General features: G+C 40.8%; 1 protein-coding gene across 2 annotated transcripts in view; it reads right to left on the minus strand.

Moving 5' to 3' along the window:
- Positions 1–17,818, minus strand: part of LOC130561272 (alpha-1,6-mannosylglycoprotein 6-beta-N-acetylglucosaminyltransferase B) — a 132,642-nt gene extending 114,824 nt beyond the window's left edge. For both annotated transcript variants that reach the window (XM_057345478.1, XM_057345477.1), the window contains exons 1-2: positions 17,208–17,818; positions 13,400–13,512 (exon numbers count right to left, since the gene is read on the minus strand). In XM_057345478.1, coding sequence (XP_057201461.1) covers positions 13,400–13,512; positions 17,208–17,234 — 140 coding nt within the window. In that variant the 5' untranslated portion in view covers positions 17,235–17,818. The remainder of the gene's footprint in view (positions 1–13,399; positions 13,513–17,207) is intronic.
- Between the last annotated feature and the right edge of the window lie 246 nt (positions 17,819–18,064).

Here is an 18,064-nt window from a genome sequence, read left to right on the forward strand (position 1 = left end):
GAGATTCATAACTGATCATCTTAAATATATCAACCTGATTTTATTATGGGGCCAATACAGATAACATTACAAATTATGTTGTTCGGTCAATACCGATATAGTGCCGATAATATATTGTGCATCCTTAATAATAATATATAACAGATCAGGGGTTCCCAAAGTGGGGGTCGCAAGGCCTCGAGGGCGTTGTCGCAAGATGATTTCCAGAAATCATTTTGTTTATTATTAGAAATAGCATATGTAACGTTAATCAATAAGTGTAACAAAATATAAAATTATTAGTTAAGTTAAAAATAAAACCAGGGAAATAAAAAGCCATCAGCCTTAGGAATTTCCTCCCCCTCGATCGTGACCCCTGAGGTGATTACGTCACATTAATGACATTAGCAACCGCATTGGGTTAGGTGCAGAAAGTCCATTTACACCACCACGTTAAACAGTCCCATGTGCACGCAGATTATTTTTCAGGCTTAAGTTTATAGGATATTCTTATTTGTCAAAATGAAATGTTGATTAATATCGACCAAAGACAACGCAGGGAGGCCAGCGGAGAAGCGCCGCAGTAAGAGGGGCCATAGTCCTCAGGTACGAAAAGAGGCACATCCATCAGCACTCGAATCAGTTTGATGAAATTGAGCCATCTGTAGTAATAGTTCATAGTTTATGTATAACAAAAAGTAAAGAAATGAGTAAATAACTATAAAATAATATTATACTGGACTGTGCTCTTTTGTGTTGTCATTATGAGAGTTTGGGTAGAATAAGTGCATGTGTGCATTTGCGCGCAACGTTTGCATACTTTAACCACCTCTGAGGATAGTGGGGGTCTCGAGTCACTGGCACTGTTATTTTGGGGGTCGCGGGCTGAAAAGTTCGGGAACCTCTGTAATAGATCACTGTAAAAGGTCAAGTATGCCATCTGAAAGCATCACAGATGATTAAAATACAAAATGTACTTTAATATATGTTACTGCAAGTAAAACAAATCTTTATTATCTTTAATCATCTTTTATTGTTAAATGTTGATAATAAATACCTGAAATCATTTCTTTTTTGCCTATTTTCACAAATGCCTTTTCCTTTTCAACCACTTTGATTGAACCACGTTCCTTTATTCAGCCCTGGAGAACCATACATATTAGAATGTCAGTGTGGTATTTAAACTGAAAGCAAGAGAGATATTCACTTTCAGGTGAATATATAGAATATTCTTACACTGTATAGAAACTGACCGGACTGAAGGAACAAGATTTGCCAGTATCTCCTGCTGTGCCTGTGTGCCAACTGTCAACTGTCAAAGGCGACAGTCTTTGAAGCCTGCATTGAATCTCCACAGTCATGAAAGAATCCATCTCTGATTTTTATTTTGGAGAACTATATAGATATCTGCCATCTGCTACAAAAACTATTTTACAGCCCCATCTCTATTTGATAAATGAAAGCAAACAATATGGTGCCATTCCAAAGTCTAGTGAGTTTGTGGTTTTATTGCCTATACTGACTACAGAAAGCAGACACTTTTAACCTTTTAAAGGTTTAATCTTTTCGTTTTGTGTGTGTGTGTGTGTGTGTGTGTGTGTGCGTGTGTGCGTGTGCGCGTGTGCGTGTGTGCGTGTGCGTGTGTGTGTGTGTGTGATGGTTGATGGTTCCTTTTGACTTTTAGGCTTTCTGCTTAATATCTGCTAACACTTTATTGTATGTCCTCCAACTGCTACAGACTACACGGAACAAAAATATGTTGGATTAACATGAAAAAAATATGTACATCGGTGTACATAATAAAGTTACGTTTACTCAGCATAATTTCATTATGTTCAGGTTGCCAAATTTATGGTTGTTAAACAAACATGATTTTTATATGTTAACATTTCATATTTTCATTTAATGTTCTCAACATACTGTAAGTGTTTTTAGTTAAGGTGACTTAAAATGTTTTTTTATCTCTAACAAGATATTAAGTTAACAGAGTTTAACAGAAATTGAAATTTTAAAATGTAACCGCCCACTACCTAAGCAAAGGCAATGCTTTTCTGAACAATGGTAACCACAAAACTGAAAAATACAACAAACTCATCTGAATCTCAAAGATAAATGAACATTAAACACTAACAAGTGTTTCTCTTTACTGAAAAACCCATGAAACAACACTTAATTAAGAAAATAACTTCAAAATGCAATCTTATGCAAAGCATGCTGGGAAATATAAATCCTCTCCTAGTTGTAACAATTATACTGTATGTTAAAGCCACAATATGGAATATTTGGACCGCTAGATGGCGCACTTTCTAAACAACAACAAAAGGTGAAGCTAAATGACGTTATGTAGGAGAGTGGAATTATGGGACATGTCGTTTTCACCATCCAGAGGCGTATGGAGATCGCCCATCATGTTCACGGACGAGGTAATGAATTAATTTTATTTTATGTCATCGTAATGAATTAGCTTGCAAGAAACGTAGAATGTAATGCTACATTAGCCCGCGACTGATATTGGACTTTGTCAATTGATTTGGTAGCGTAATGCTACACAGTTTTACCTGTTTAAAACAGTCATTCAGTCGTCGTTTAAAAAGTAAATTTGAAGGAACCCACAGCATTAACAAGTAACATTACTGGCTACATATTTTTGTGTGACATATACTGTATTTCATAGGGTAACTGCATTCATAACTATTCAAATAATCTGTGCATGAGTATTTCGTGTACAATAAAAAAAATGTGCTTACCTGTCTATTAAAACACATGCGAGAGTGGAGTCTCTGTTGAGTCACAACTGCATGAAATATATCACACCATGTGCAAGTGATTTTTGGATATTTCATAACAAAATGATTCCATATTGTGGTTTTAACACAACACAAATCATTTATGTAGTGCCAACATGAAGGGATACAATTACATAACTGAACATGAAAAAATCATGACAAACTTGACAAAAATTGTGTTGATTTGACTCTAGTTTGACTCTAATGTGGTTGAGTTTTACTCGTTTGACACAAAGGAACTGAAAGAAATGATGCGCACATTGTCAACTGACATGCAGTTTGACTTTGGCTAAAATTAGCTAGCAGGCTAAAAGGTAGTAGGGTTAATGTTAGGCTTTATCCTAAAAAGAAACTGTGCTGGCGTGAGTTCGCATGTATTTACTACCATGGTTTCTACACTTGAGTTGTGCTATGTTATGCTTCTTGCTGGGAAATTGATAGCAAAATCACCAAGCGCCCAAACTGTTAAAGGTGTCATGAACTGGCCTTTTATATTGTTTTATACTGTTGTATGAGGTCTACTTATGACGTTCGTGTGGTTTTTACATTCAAAAACATCAAAATCAATAAGTAATAGGCATTTTTCTACCCTGGTTTTGAGGCCGGCTTGACAAACGATCGGTTTTAATGGGCGTGCCGCATTGAAGACTTGGAAGTAACCGCCCACTGCTATGACTGAATAGCAGTTTGCGTAGTAAACTTAGTTGGAGCCTTCTGTGAATTTGGTTAGAAACGTAACATTAGGTTACACATTCACCCTATTCGCACAGGATTAGTATTATCTGGGGACCTCGTTTGATTTAGAAATTACCTCCCCACATCAGTATTTCATGTGACGCATTCACACGGGATGAATGAAGCCTGTGATTTTATTCAAATTTACTGACTTATTTCCCGGATTTGATGGCAATGCTTTGCGTATAGTTTGTATAGCCTATAGTTGTATGGTGTTTAATGATATATGACCATAGCTGTCAGCATTTGAGACCCGTGATCGCGAACCGGAAGATTACCCCGATCGCGGGTCTCAAATGTCACGAGAGTTGCCATGATAAATAAACAAACGGGAGACTCCCGGGCCAAATGACAGTGTTGGCAGGTATGGATATAACCCAGCACCCGAAATAATATCAAAACACTTCAAAACATCCTCCATTATTTGCAAACAGTGGATAAAACCTTGAGAAATGATCTATGAGCCCACCAAAACACAGAGATGCCAATTCGCATGGGACTAGTATTATCACAGGACCTCGGTGTTCGTCAAAATATGGTAGGTAATTTGTGGGGGAATTTTTACTTTACAAATGACAGACATGGCCGATTCGCATGGGATTATGATCACAGACAACCTCTGCAATTATTACAAATGACTAGAGGTCCCCAGGTAATACTAATCCCGTGCGAATAGGACTATCAGGGCATATCAAGCGATCTCTAACAAAGCAATAGTGATGCATAGTACAAATATGTTTTACTCACATAAGATTGCTGTGCCATTCCTATCGGATCCAATATTGACGGCACAGCACTGCTTTTTAATTTTAGTCTCTCTGCAAATCCAGCATCGACCTGTGCCTTGTTCACATAGGAATCCACGGTGAAATGAAGCGAACAAACGCTCAATGTTTTACCCACGTGAGCTGGAACGTCTTTCAATAAACTTCTGAAGGAAGGTTATTCAGCGACTGTGTTCTTCCACATCCAGGTACTGCACAGTATTTTGCGATCTTTAATGGCATGTTTATTGCTTGCTCGCTCTATCTGGTTCCACGCAACTTGTGTTACTTCAGTAATGTCATGCGCGAACCAGTGGGCGGGGCTAGAAAAGTAGTCGTTGACATTCTTCTGTGGAGGCAGTGTTCAACCTGTCATCGATAGGTGCATTCCAGGACCTGGCGTTTGCTGAGCCTGATGTCTATCACGACGGTGCGTGGAAGAACCCAGATGCAGACAGGCGTGAAGGGGTTAACAAGACTTTAATATTACAAAAAGACACGCAAAACAAAAACCCACAGTGGGGAACAAAACACGATAATGAATGGAAGAACAAAACAGGCACATAAACTGACTAAACTAAAATACAAGGACTAAACACCACACTGGACAAAACTACAAAGAACTGACAATAACTAAACTCACGCAACAACCAGGAACAGGAACACACAGCACTAGGCACGGAGGTAAGTACACAGACAAGAACCATATACAATGAACGAACACAGGACAATGAAACATGAGGCATTAAATAGGCAAGACAAACGAGAGATAATTACACAGGGCAGGTGAGGAACATGAGACACGAGCGGAAAGCAATACATGAGACGAGAGGGGCGGGGTCAAAGACGAGACACGAGAAAACACATGGGAAGTAAAAACAATAAAAACAAACAACTCATGGTTTTCTCACATAAAACCTAAGGGCTCTGCCCCGATCCCGCCACACGACTAGAATTTCATAAACAAGACGGTGGGACCGTGACAGAGCCCCCCCCCCTTAATGAACACCTCCAGGTGTTCACCAAGCGGTTGACTAACAAGACCTGACAGACTGGACCAAAGACAAAAAACAAACAAACATGGTGAACAAGACAAGGGGCAGACAAGACAACAAGACTAAGGGATTGGGGTGACTTAATAAAAATAACAAACATGGGAGGGGGGGTGGGAAGTGGAATGAGGAAGTGCATGAGGAACCTAGTACGACCTGGAACGCCCCCTTCGGCGCGTACACGTCAACTAGTTCCATCACCCTTTCTTCCCTCGATGGTGGGGCAGCTAGAGGATACGTCGATGTCCCCCAGGGGCTCGACCTAGACTCCCGTCCAAAGCACGTAGGCTTTTCGGCATCTGAGGTGTCGAGAGCTTACTCTGCTGCGGGCCAAGCTGTCCCCTCTCTCCATGCTATGGCCTTCCTGCGAGGCCAATGCGCGGAGAGAGCTCCACGAGGGTAAGACCGACCCAGCGCTTATGCAGGAACTCCGCGGCTTCACCGACCTCGCTCTCGGGCGAACAAGGTGATCGTGCGGGCCCTGGGTCGGGCGATGTCCACACTTGTGATCCAGGAGAGACACCTCTGGCTGAACCTTGCACAGGTGAGTAACACTGAGAAAGTCCGCTTTCTCGATGCACCCATCTCGCAAGGGGGGGCTGTTTGGTGATACTGTCGAGTTCGACAGTTAGGGAGCAGACAGAGGATATCAAGTATGTCCTCCCCAGCCGTGACTCGACCGCCCTCTGGCCGCCGAGATCCCGTGCACCGTCTGCTTCCCAGCAGCCCTGGTCCTCTTCGAGACATCGAAGAGGAGACCACCATCCCGTCAGCAGCCGCGGCGAAAGCCAAAGCGGCCCTCATGGGAAGACCCCAGGGAGATCGAGAATACCTTTCTAAAAGTTTTCTCCCTCTCTGGGCGTTTTTCACAGCCGCTCTCACCCTCTACACGACGGTGTTCTGCAACTCGACGTTGCGTCACGGCAAGACCCAATGTCGAGGATAATCAGCAGCCTAAGCACTCTCAATCTACGGTGCTTTGTGCCACATCATCGTCTGGGTATTATCACAGCCGCTCTCACCCTCTACACGACGGTGTTCGGCAACTCGACGTTGCGGCAAGACCCAATGTTGAGGATAATCATCAGCCTAAGCACTCTCATTCGATGGTGCGTTGTGCTACATCATCGCCAGACAGGTAAAACTGCAGAGCCGATCTCCTCCCCGGGGGTCCCCCCAACGGCGAGGGATCCGTACTGCCAGCCATGGAACCACCCCTGGGAGGTCGATGAAGCAGAACGTACCCCTAGCCTCCCTGTCTGTCCCTGGGAGCCTGACAGGAGCTTCCCAAACCGTCACGGTGACTACGGGATACGGTCCGTCTTGGCTACGTGATCCAACTCCCCGGACGCCCGCCCAAGTTTCGGGGCATCCTCTTAACCTCAGCTGAGGCAAGGATGCCCCGTGCTTCGGGCCGAGGTCGCCACCCCTCTGGTGAGGAAGCGATCGTGCTCGTCCCTCTAGCCGAGATGTTCAACGGGTTTTACAGCCCGTACTTCATCGTCCCCAAAAGAGCGGGGGTCGCTAGATCTGCGTACCCTGAACAGGCACCTACTCAAGCTGCCGTTCAGGATGCTCACGCAGAAGCGCATCCTGGCATCTGTCAGATGTCAAGATGGATTCATGGCAATCGACCTGAAGGATGCTTACTCTCATGTCTCATTCTCCCTCATCATCGCCCGTTCCTACGGTTCGCTTTTGAGGGTCAGGCATATTAGTACAGAGTCCTCCCCTTCGGTCTGTCCCTGTCCCCATGAGTCTTCACGAAGATCGTGGAAGCCACCCTCACTCCCCTCGGGGAGAGAGGTGTGCGGGTACTAAACTATCTCGACGACTGGCTCATTTGACACACTCGTGAGATCTGTTATGTACACACAGGGACCTAGTGCTTCGGCACCTAGATCGATTGGGACCACAGGTCAACCGAAAAAGAGCAAGCTCTCCTCTGTGCAGAGCATCCTCTTTTTTGGTATGGAACAGGTGAATGAATGAGGCACGCCGTCTCCCTTTTATACCCGGATATCCGGGGGCGGAGTCCGGCATGCAAATTTCATTCGCCAATTTTCATTGGCCTTTTCTAAGAAGTCGGAAGCGATTGGTTCTCAGGGACGAACCCCATCTGTCGGCTCGACACAATGTCTCGTTCCCTCCATCAGGGAACCGAGGTTACAACCGCAACCGAGACGTTTTCCCATAGCGTTTTGCTAAATGCAATGCTTGTTCCCGTTATCTCAGGGAACTGGAATTACGTGAGTAACCTAATCGATTTTTCTTTCAGGATTCCAAAGGAAGATTTTCCATGCTGTTCGGTTCAAAAGATGAACTTCAGTGAATAGATTGCATTCTGGAACATGGCAAGTATATCTTCTAGACTGGATTGTGACAAAGAATGTGTGTGCGCGCATGTTAGTTTGTGTTTGTCTCTCTCTCGCTCTCTCTCTGTGTGTATGTATATACAGTACATACTGTATATATTTGGTAAGTTAACAAATGAACCATACTATGGTATGACAGCAAAAAATTAGAACACAAACTGTAATATTTCTGAGGTGAAGTAATCCTGATTAATTTCTTTTACAGAATCACATTAAATGCCTTAATGGTGAAATTCAGCATGCCTTGCTCAAGGGTCTCACCTCTGCCGTGGTATTGAAGGTGAAGGAGAGCGCTGATCATTCACTCCCCCCACCTACAATCCCTGCTGGTACTGAGGCTCGAACCGGCAACGTTTGGGTTACTCTAACCATTAGGCCACGGCTGTATTATCTAATGTATATATTTGTGTACAATGAATAAAAAACTATAGACAAAAGCAACAAAAGAAAAGATGGAGTATCGGCTTTAAGGTCCAACTTCATGCATCCACACCAAAAGGTGTCAGTATAAAGACCAAAATGACTGGTTTTACTATAAGACGAATAAGAACCAGCTAAACATAAAACATTTCCAAACGCAGCTTTAAAGTGTTGGGCTTGTCATGAAATGATGCTTCTCATGCAAGGCATGCGGGAGACCCAACCCAGATTAGATTTCAATAACGGGAACACCATAATGAAATATTATAGTGCCAGAGCTGCACCATTACTGAATATACAATCCTACAGTAAAAGAAATGATATTTTAGCTGTAGGGACTGGGCGGCATAAAATTATACAAATCCAATAAATCAACAACACAACAACCATGATCGATAATACTTGGTAAAAAGCTATCAAAAGTGTGCCCATTCATCCTGATGAAAGTGGGTCGGCTGGCACAGCAACTCTATGCACAGCAGCTTTTGAATGGTTGTCAATGAAGAAAAAAAGTCTTTAATGAAATAAGTGGTATGTGAGGCTTTGTGTGAGGTCGGAGGTTGCTTCGGGATAATGCTCTATGGCTGTATGTTATCTCAGATGTAAAACTGACAATGTGCACATAAAGGCACATATTTGGAACATAATTTGTTGGCATTTATTTATTTAAAAACATTTGAATTAAAACAGCTGGATATTTAGGTCTTGAAGATCATAGAAAGTCTTCAGTAACTTTTACATGGTACAAAACATCTTGAATGACCTCAGACTTGGAATCGCTGTCTGCAATCTGAATTTTAAAGGTACATCTTTTAAATTTCTGGTATGTTTCGGGGTGTTCCGTGTGAATCATAATTGAAGAGGCCTGTTGAAACCTTGTCTTTAAGCTATTAGACATCCTGCTTTTCTCATTTAACTAACACAAGCCTGCTATGTAAAGTGCTCTCTGTACCAACCCACTCACAAATGTTCATTAAAAATGTATAAAAACAAACCTCTTCTAGAACAGCCATTAGTATCCATTAGGGTTGCACGGTGTACTGGTGCTACGTTAACATCACGATGCTAAAGCTTCAAAATACCCGCGATGCCTCTCTATTTTTGAAATGGTAGTATCGTAGTACCGTAGTTAATGTTGCATATGCGCATTAATATTCATTTGAACACTTACATCTGCCTTTTTGCGGTGTTTTTCTCCTAAATGAATGTGTGTTTTGAATGACTCGGACCAGATAATGATTCAAATTAGCATTTTGAACGAGTTGGTCAAATGATTCACTAACTCAGTTGAAAACTGACGCCACCTACTGGCCGTCTTAGTTTACCTTACTTTATAAAGACTGCTGTATCAATGAAATTTGTCCCACATTTGAATTAGTTCCCACGTGAAAAATTATCTAGTGTACTTTAATATTTACTAAAGTAAACTACTAAAACTCATAGACACTAGTATTTTTGAGTCTTACCATAGTAAATATTTAAGTATACTACAGTATTTGCTACAATTTATCCAATTACTACAGTTAATACAACAACATATTCTAGTGCAAACAGTTTACTATAGTAAATACAAAATGTTTCTAAATCTGTGTTTTTGTATAGATTTGAATTATGAACATGGCACAGCATCGTGATACTACTTGGTATCGAGATACTTCAGCTGGTATAGTATCGTAAGACATGTTTATGGTACCGTGACAACCCTAGTATCCATTAGAGGCTTAATCCCAGAACCTGTGCAGAATGATGATATTCAGCATGTTCATGGAGAACAGGGTCATAGAAAGGGTGTGAAAACGGAAAGGATCCAACAGCCTTTCAGGAACTAATAAAGAACAGCTTCCATTCAGGAAGAGTGAACTGGAACATCCTAGGGTGAAGCATTACTGGAATTGAGCATCACTGTGAGTTGAGCTTTACTGGGGTTGGGCATTGCTGGAGCATTACTGAGCCTGTCCTCCTCTAAAATTGTGCAAGAAGCTATGACGTGTTAAATTAACAAGTTTTGTGTTGCATGTGGCATTTGGCCAAAACAAACAAAAACACGTGGCTTCATTTATAAGTAAAGTGTGAACTTTTTACATGGTCCCTAACCCACCATTTTCCAATTGTTCAAGTATTAAAATGTCAAATTAATACATTTCTTAATTTACTGCATCTAATGAATTAAGGGGAAACATTTTATTATGCAATCCTCTACCAATTCAGCTGCATTTCAGCAACACAATTCACACAATTTAAATGAATTGTTGCTAATATTCATTATGATAAGATATCAATTGAAGTAACATTTCTGAAACATTTTGTAACAAATTCGACTCAACCTATATGCAATAAAGTCACTTTATCATCACATCGAGTTCAATGACTCGACTGTATTTAGGCAAATTCATCAAAAAAGGATAACGCCATATAATCATCAGGTAGTCTTCAGCCAAAAATACTCATAAAACATAAACATTTAAACATCTCTTCCATGAAACACATAATAAATTGAAAAGGAAAACAAATGTATCTTAGACTCGTGAGAGGTCACAGAATAGGAGTTGACAATTCATACAATCAACTTGAGTCTCTTTTAATGTCCAATGCGGAGTGTCCCAGAGGTAAGCAAAAGAGGATTGTCCAGTCTTCTCTCGGTTAGAAAAATATTCCTTCAATCAGAATCCCCGAAACAGAGAATGAAAAATCTTGGTTGTATTGGGGTAGAAAAATGAACCCTCCAACCAGCTCTAATGGCTCCCAACATGTGCAACGTTTTGTCAACATGAGAATTGTTATTACACTTTTATTGTAGGGACGAATGGAGCTAGTTGTCATATGGGTTTGTTCTATAGTTTTTTTGCCGGTGTAGACACGGTGTATGAACTCTGACTAAAGAAATTAAATGTTAGGTTGAGATAAATTGGTTCATTTAAGCTTATAGAGAAATAAACCTACAATAACACTTAATATACAGTAGCCCTTATTTTTCATACAAAATAAAAACAAGCTGTGGAGGAATAAAGCATATGTAACATTAGCAACAGGCAATGCTGTAACCCCACACAGCTCTCAAACACACGCTTCTCTATCGGTCATCCAGGGTAATGTCTCGGGACATCTGATGTTCTCCGTTTCATTCACCACACTAATTGAAAATGAACTGAAAAGTGCAGGCAACTTTTGGCTTGCAGCTGGGCTCTCCGAGACCCCACACGTAATTAGTGTAACATTACAGAGGACAGATGAAGTGTTATCCAATCGCAATTCGTGTGTAATCACTTCTCAAAAGATTAGGAAAAGTCAAGACGTTTTAAAGTAACACTTAAATGGTGGTACATTTTTTGAGCAATTCAAAATTGCTCAAAAGAACATTGACACAGAACAGAACAAATGTTAAAGTAACCCTCTCATCTCTTTCAGCACTGAAGCTTCAGACATTAAGAGGGGCAAAGCTCAAAAACTCAGCGTTGTCCTTCTCAGGCTGATCAGCAGGCGCAGTTTAATGAGCGAATTGTGCACAGCTGCTTTTTCAAGACGTCAGCCTGGGAATGGTTAATTAATCAGATTGTGCTCTCTCTCGCTCTCTCTCTCTCTCACACACACACTACATAACAGAACGCTAATCCATCATTTTCAGCTTTATGTGGGGGTTCGCTGAACACACCATGCAGCAGTTTTCCAAATGGAGCTCTTACAGTAAGACCTACTTTCCACACTTCAGTACACCATTTGATCTTGGGCACATTGTTAAATCCCAAAAATTTTTATATTACATACAAAGGCTCTGGACTAAAACTTAGCGTGATGCAGGCAGCATTTTAAGGCATCAAAAAGCAGCTTGTGCTTCTGGACAAAATCTAAGACGGTATCATTTGTTCTTTGAGATGAAAGCAATCCTATAACGCACTAGTAGTAAAACATTCATGCAAGATGTAAGATGGACAAAGCATGGGAAATGCTGATAAATCATTAAAACGTAAAAAGTTCAGGAGCTACATCAAATTGAACATTTACTTTTAATACTTCAAATCACAGTCAGTGTATAAGGTTTTACCACACAGAAATGTAACGTCAGTCAAGTTTTTATATGCCGCATACCTATGCAGAGCATTTTAATTTCCATCTCCGTCTGTTAGGATGCTCCCTTTGAAGGCCTATGTGGGCGGTAGAGAGCGAGGTGAAGACGAACACTAACTGAAACCCAGAAGTCTTTTATTAATTGAATCCCAGAGGAAAGGCCATTGCCTCATAGGTTCGCTGCCTGCAGAAGTCCTCAGAAAGCTCTGCACATTTCCACGGATTTGGAAAGATGTAATTTATGAAACGTTACACATTCCTCAACCCTTCAGGGGTTTGTTTTTTAAATAATTTGGCAAATGTAATTATGTTTTCAGATACTAGTACGAGTTAGGTAGGGTACAACAGACCCCTCCGGGTAGAAGGGCTCATTTTTTCTACCGAACTGTAAACGGCATCATATTTGCATAAGTAGTGATGCATCTTGAAAACGTTTCACTAATATCCCTAATATTTACACACATTTAACATTCACAATACCCCCCTTAAGTGACAGTTCACCCCAAAATAAAATAAAAACCAGTCATCATTTATTTACCCTCTTTTCATTTCAAACCTGTTTGACTTTCTTTCTTTTGCATAACACAAAAGAAGATATTTTGACGAATGTTGTTAACCAAACCGTGATGGAACCCATTGACTCGCACTGATTTTGTGTTCATACAATTTGAAGTGAATGGGTTCCCAATGTTCTTCAAAAACATCTTTTTTTTTGCAGAAGAAAGAAAGTCAAACAGGTTTGAAATGACAAGAGGGTAAATAAATGAGGACTGAATTTTTATTTTTGGGTGGACTAACTTTAACGGCCTTTAAGCACAGGCTATGGGTCTTTTGTCCCAAAAAAAGCTTTTACAAACTGCTTTTCACAATTTCTTGTCAGGTTAATTCATAAAATATTCCCTCTCTCTCTCTAAAAGGCGGCTGCATCTTCCTCACGGACACGTTCTTTTATGACATCGCTGTCAGGGATATGGCCTCTAGCATGATCTATTTTCATACCCGTAAAAAGTGACGACTGAAGACGAATGGGTGCGCTTCGCAGACAGAACTGCTATTTGCAGCTCGAAGACCTCGGTATAATCAAGTCTGTTAAAGGCCAGCACAAAACCCACCATTACCCCCATTAAATAACCCATAAACTAACACTCTCTAAATGCCAGCAGATGAATTAGACGCGCAGACGCCCAGAGCAGGTGGACGTAAAGACCAGTGTGTTATTAATGTACCTTCGGTTCGGATGCTGAATGGGGAATCGCCCAACCGCTTGGCCGAGAACTGGCCCCCCAGAGAGGTCATTAAGAAGCACAGACTGAAGAAGCCGATGCCCGCCACAAAAATCCTGCAGTGAAGAGAACAAGACAGAGAGATGTATGAATGTACTGGGCTGACACAAAGACCGTGTAGGTGAAAGGGTGCCCACCCAGACGATAATGAGACCATTATAAATTCTTAATTACAATTTTGTGCTTCAGTATCTCTGGCGTGGCCACGTACACTCTAGAAAGAAATTGCACTTAGGGTACACTCTTAAAAATAAAGGTGCATCGATGCCATAAAAGAACATTTCTTTGTCGAAATGCTTCCAGGTTCTTCAGATCATAAAATGGTAAGAAAGAGATGGTTCTTTAAAGAGCCTTTGACTGAATGCTTCTTTGTGGAACCAAAAATGGTTCTTCTATGGCATCGGCGTGAAGAACATTTTAAGCACCCTTATTTTCATGAGTGTAACCTAAGTGCACTTTCTTTAAAGAGTGGTTCAGCCATAAAAATGAAAACATATTCGCGATCGTGTCATATCACACCTGTACGTCATATTGTTTTCTGTAGAGTTATTTCAGAAAAATGTCACATGCTATTCAGCGACCTGTGATTCCACAGAAACCACCGTACGTCTGAGGGTTAAAGGTGCAGTTTGTAACAACTTTGCAGTAAAATATCCAAAAACCACTAAGCTAGTGTTATATATTTTGTTCAGCTGAGTCCTTACAATATCTCAAATGTTTCCAACGACTTGTAAATCGTGATAAAATCGCCATTCTAAACAGTGACACGTGGCTGTGCAGTCGCCTGTCAATGGAGTCATATCCGCGTTCCCCTTTGTTACCGCCTTTACTGACGTAGAAACCGCATGACAACAGTGTCATGGACAAATGTGGAAGTAGTGTCTAGCGTCTAGCAAGCCACTAGCTTGTTTCGAGCAGTCACTTATTTACGGACCACAATTATACGCAACATTTATAAAACTTTATTACTTTCCCTCATCCGCTAACATGATTTCTTGTTCCCGTCTGATTGAGGCCATCAGCGGTGAAGACAACACATCCCATCATTCCACGCTCCTTCACAGCGTCATCAAGCTACGGCAATGTTGTTGCTTTGATCGTGCGCCCTCTAGCGGCGTTTTTTACAAACTGCACCTTTAAGTGCCGTGTGACTGCTGAGCCGGCCTACTCTATCAATACTTTACCAACTAAAAGTTTATGATTGCACTAAAAATATTTAGTCACAAATAAATGCTTTGTGTCCAAATACTTATATATGTGGCAAGTAACTTTTATGTGACTTTTAATCAAAGTCACTGAGTGCAGCTGTGACACGTCAGAGGAGATCTGGCCCTACAGGCTGAGACTGGTTTCTCCCGAGGTTTTTTTTTCTCCATTTATTCATCATTGGAGTTTGGGTTCCTCGCCACAGGGCCGTGTCGGCTGGCTCACCGGGAGACTGCATTTATTATATATTATTTATTAGAATGATCTGGCTTGTTCTATAAACACCATGCACTGTGCTGTGTTTTACCTTTCTGTGTTTTCTGTTTTTCTTATTTGCTCCTGTATAGCTGCTTTGGAACAATGCACATTGTGAAAAGTGCTATATAAATAAATTGAATTAATATGTTACAGAACAATGTGCAGCCAGATGGTTATTATCAAAGAGCAATCTTGAAGGGGTGTTACCATGTCTGTCAAGCTCCAAAAGTGACAAAAACATCGGTTGATAGATGTGGGCACAAATATGCAGAATAAGAACTAAAATATAAAGGCTGAAGGCTCAAATAAAACTGCTTTAATTAGAGTGGAGTCTTCATCAATGGAGTTCTTTTTCATTATTTCGTGCTTTTTCATCATTATTTGAATCTTGGCATTTCTGTAAAATGACCTCCAAAGCAAGTAGAGACCACTGCTCAATGTGTTTTAACAACCTATTCTCATCAGTTCTGTATAAATAACACGCTGTTGCAATATCGTGTAATACGTACGCCAAAGTTCAATCGTGTGTGCATATGACACGACAATCCTTTCAACTCTATTAATCACGGTGGAGAGCACTATTTTTTAAATGTACTGAAATAGTTAAAACAATACCTTTAGGTTTAGGGTTTGGGGTTAGGTTATAATTTGCACGCACGCTAAAATAGGCGTATCGTATGCACGCACAATTGAACTTTGGAGTATGTATTAAATAATACTGCGTGTAAATAACAGCGTGTTATTTATACGGAATTGATGAGAATAGGTTGTTAAAACACATTGAACAGCAGTCCTCCTCTACTTGCTTTGGAGGTCATTTTACAGAAATGCCAAGATTCAAATTCCTCAGACACATCGAAGCTCTCATTAAGGAACCATTTAAATGCATTGAGTGCTTGTCCGCTGCTGGGGTTTGTTCAAAAACAAACAGATCTGGACAATATTGCCACCTCTAAAACAAAGTGACATTATTCATCCACGGCAAACTAATGTTTGTCCTACAGACATTTGGACAGAGTGGAAAGAATAACTCATGTTGCAAAGTCACAAGCTATTCAAACAGCAATAAAATTGTGAATAATCACACGTTTAAAAACATGTGGTATTATATTGCACAACAATCTGACATATCCGCATGTTTTATCACCTGGGCAGCATGCTTATGTTGTAACCAACATTTTTTAAGGTTTATACATCAACGTGATCAATGCACTTAACTGCTATTGAAAGAATTCAACAATAAATCAATTTAGATGCAGGGTTATCTAAACTGACTATTCAAATGTGTTTTAAAGTGATCAAACCAAAATAAAATAAAAATCTATCATCTTTTGCTCACCCTCAGATTGTTCCAAACCAAAATAAATGTCTTTGTTCTGATGAACACAGAGAAAGATATTTGGAAGAATGACTCCCGTAGTAGGGGAAATAAATGGGGGACGAGATCTGTTTGGTTACTGACATTATTCCAAAGATCTTCCTTTGTGTTTAGCAGAAGAAAGAAATGTAAACAGGTTTGGAACAATCTGAGAAGGAGTAAATGATGACAGAATTTTCGTGTTTGGGTGAAGTATCCCTTTAACAGTGATGTGATCCAAACCTCTGTCCTTTTCACACTGTGCTGTTTCAGATCAGCCGTTTCCAACATGCTGCATGTTGACATGACTGCCTAATATCCATTTAGTCTTTTTTATTAAAAATTGTATAATAAAAAAAGAGGGTGAAGTGATGTTCGTTTATTTTGTGGTCAAAATGACCTAAGGACAGAAAAGGTTCTGACCCGCCAGCTGGATTCGCGTTTCTCTGCAGATAGAGCGCGAAAGATGACATCAATGAGTCTCATTTCTCAGATACATTTACTATTGTTACAGTTAATGAAATCTTCTCTCAAGAGACGAACATTGTGCCATGCACCTCCATAACATCTTCACGCAAACAACATTTACTACAGTAAACACTTAGTCACACTTAGAGATGTGTTCCTTTGTCATTCTCTGTAGAAGTGCTCAATGTGGTCGCGCTGTACTATGATCGTAAAGAAGCAAAGTTTGTGTCGTTCTTGAAAAAATAGATTCTATAATTAATCATTTTTACCGACTTCACATGTTAATGATTTGTAACTAAAGTATCATGATAAAAAACAACTTATGAAATAGCCTATGTCTGAATTACCTTGTATTGGGTTACAGATCATTTAAAGGGTCACGTTGGGCAATAGCCTTTTGTTTTCTAGGGTAACAACCGCGGATTTACCTTTTCAGTCTATTTAATATGAAGTAAGTCTTACCTGAAAGGTTTGAACGTCAGAAGGCATCTTCTCCCCATAGTTATACACTCGGTATTAACAGCAATCATTTTCCCCAATGTACAACAACATGCAAACTACACAACGCATCATGTTGCTTTATCCTGTCTCCGTTGTAAGTTTGCAGTCAAAAGCGCTCTTTTTCGTGAAATCTCTGTGATGAAGTTGCCGAAAACACGCGAGGCACCGCAAGTCCAAAGATTGCTGGGGAAAAGTAATCACCACGTCATGTTGTTGGTCACATTAACTCTTGTTCGTTACAGTTTCCAAACAACGCCAGAAGTCAATCCACAAAGGCCAACAGTCCATGTCGGTAAATAATGAGGGAAGTATGAATGAGTCCAGCAGAAGCTCCTGAGGGGAATGAACGCGCGCGTCCCTCCAGAACTCACTGCGCATTAACTGAACCAAACCCAGCGTCACCGCGAGACCGGATCATTTCAAAGGCATACCTGGCGTTTGCTGTTTCATGTGAGCCATCACCTGTATCTTCTTTGAGAACGGCATTGTTTCTCAGTGTAACGGGAACGCGACTGAGCTGTTGGAGAGGAATGGTTTAAAAGCACAAACCGCGCCGCTGTGGTTTCAGCACGCTGGACAGCGTTCAGTGCAAGAGACGTCAAGAGCGCCATCCCATGGTTTTATACCAATTTACCGTGATAATCTCATCTGGCACAAGAGGAATAAGGCTATTTCATGCAGTCAGTGTATTTTTGTGTTGTGTCTGGGCTGGTAGAACCTCATGCACTTGGTTCCTAATGGACCCGTACAGCCTGACAAAGAACCTTCCATGAACCAGTTATTTTTAAGAGTGTGTGTATTACCAACATGCGTTGAAT

This window comes from Triplophysa rosa, linkage group LG11, assembly GCF_024868665.1.
Source record: "Triplophysa rosa linkage group LG11, Trosa_1v2, whole genome shotgun sequence".
NCBI classification, from domain to species: domain Eukaryota; kingdom Metazoa; phylum Chordata; class Actinopteri; order Cypriniformes; family Nemacheilidae; genus Triplophysa; species Triplophysa rosa.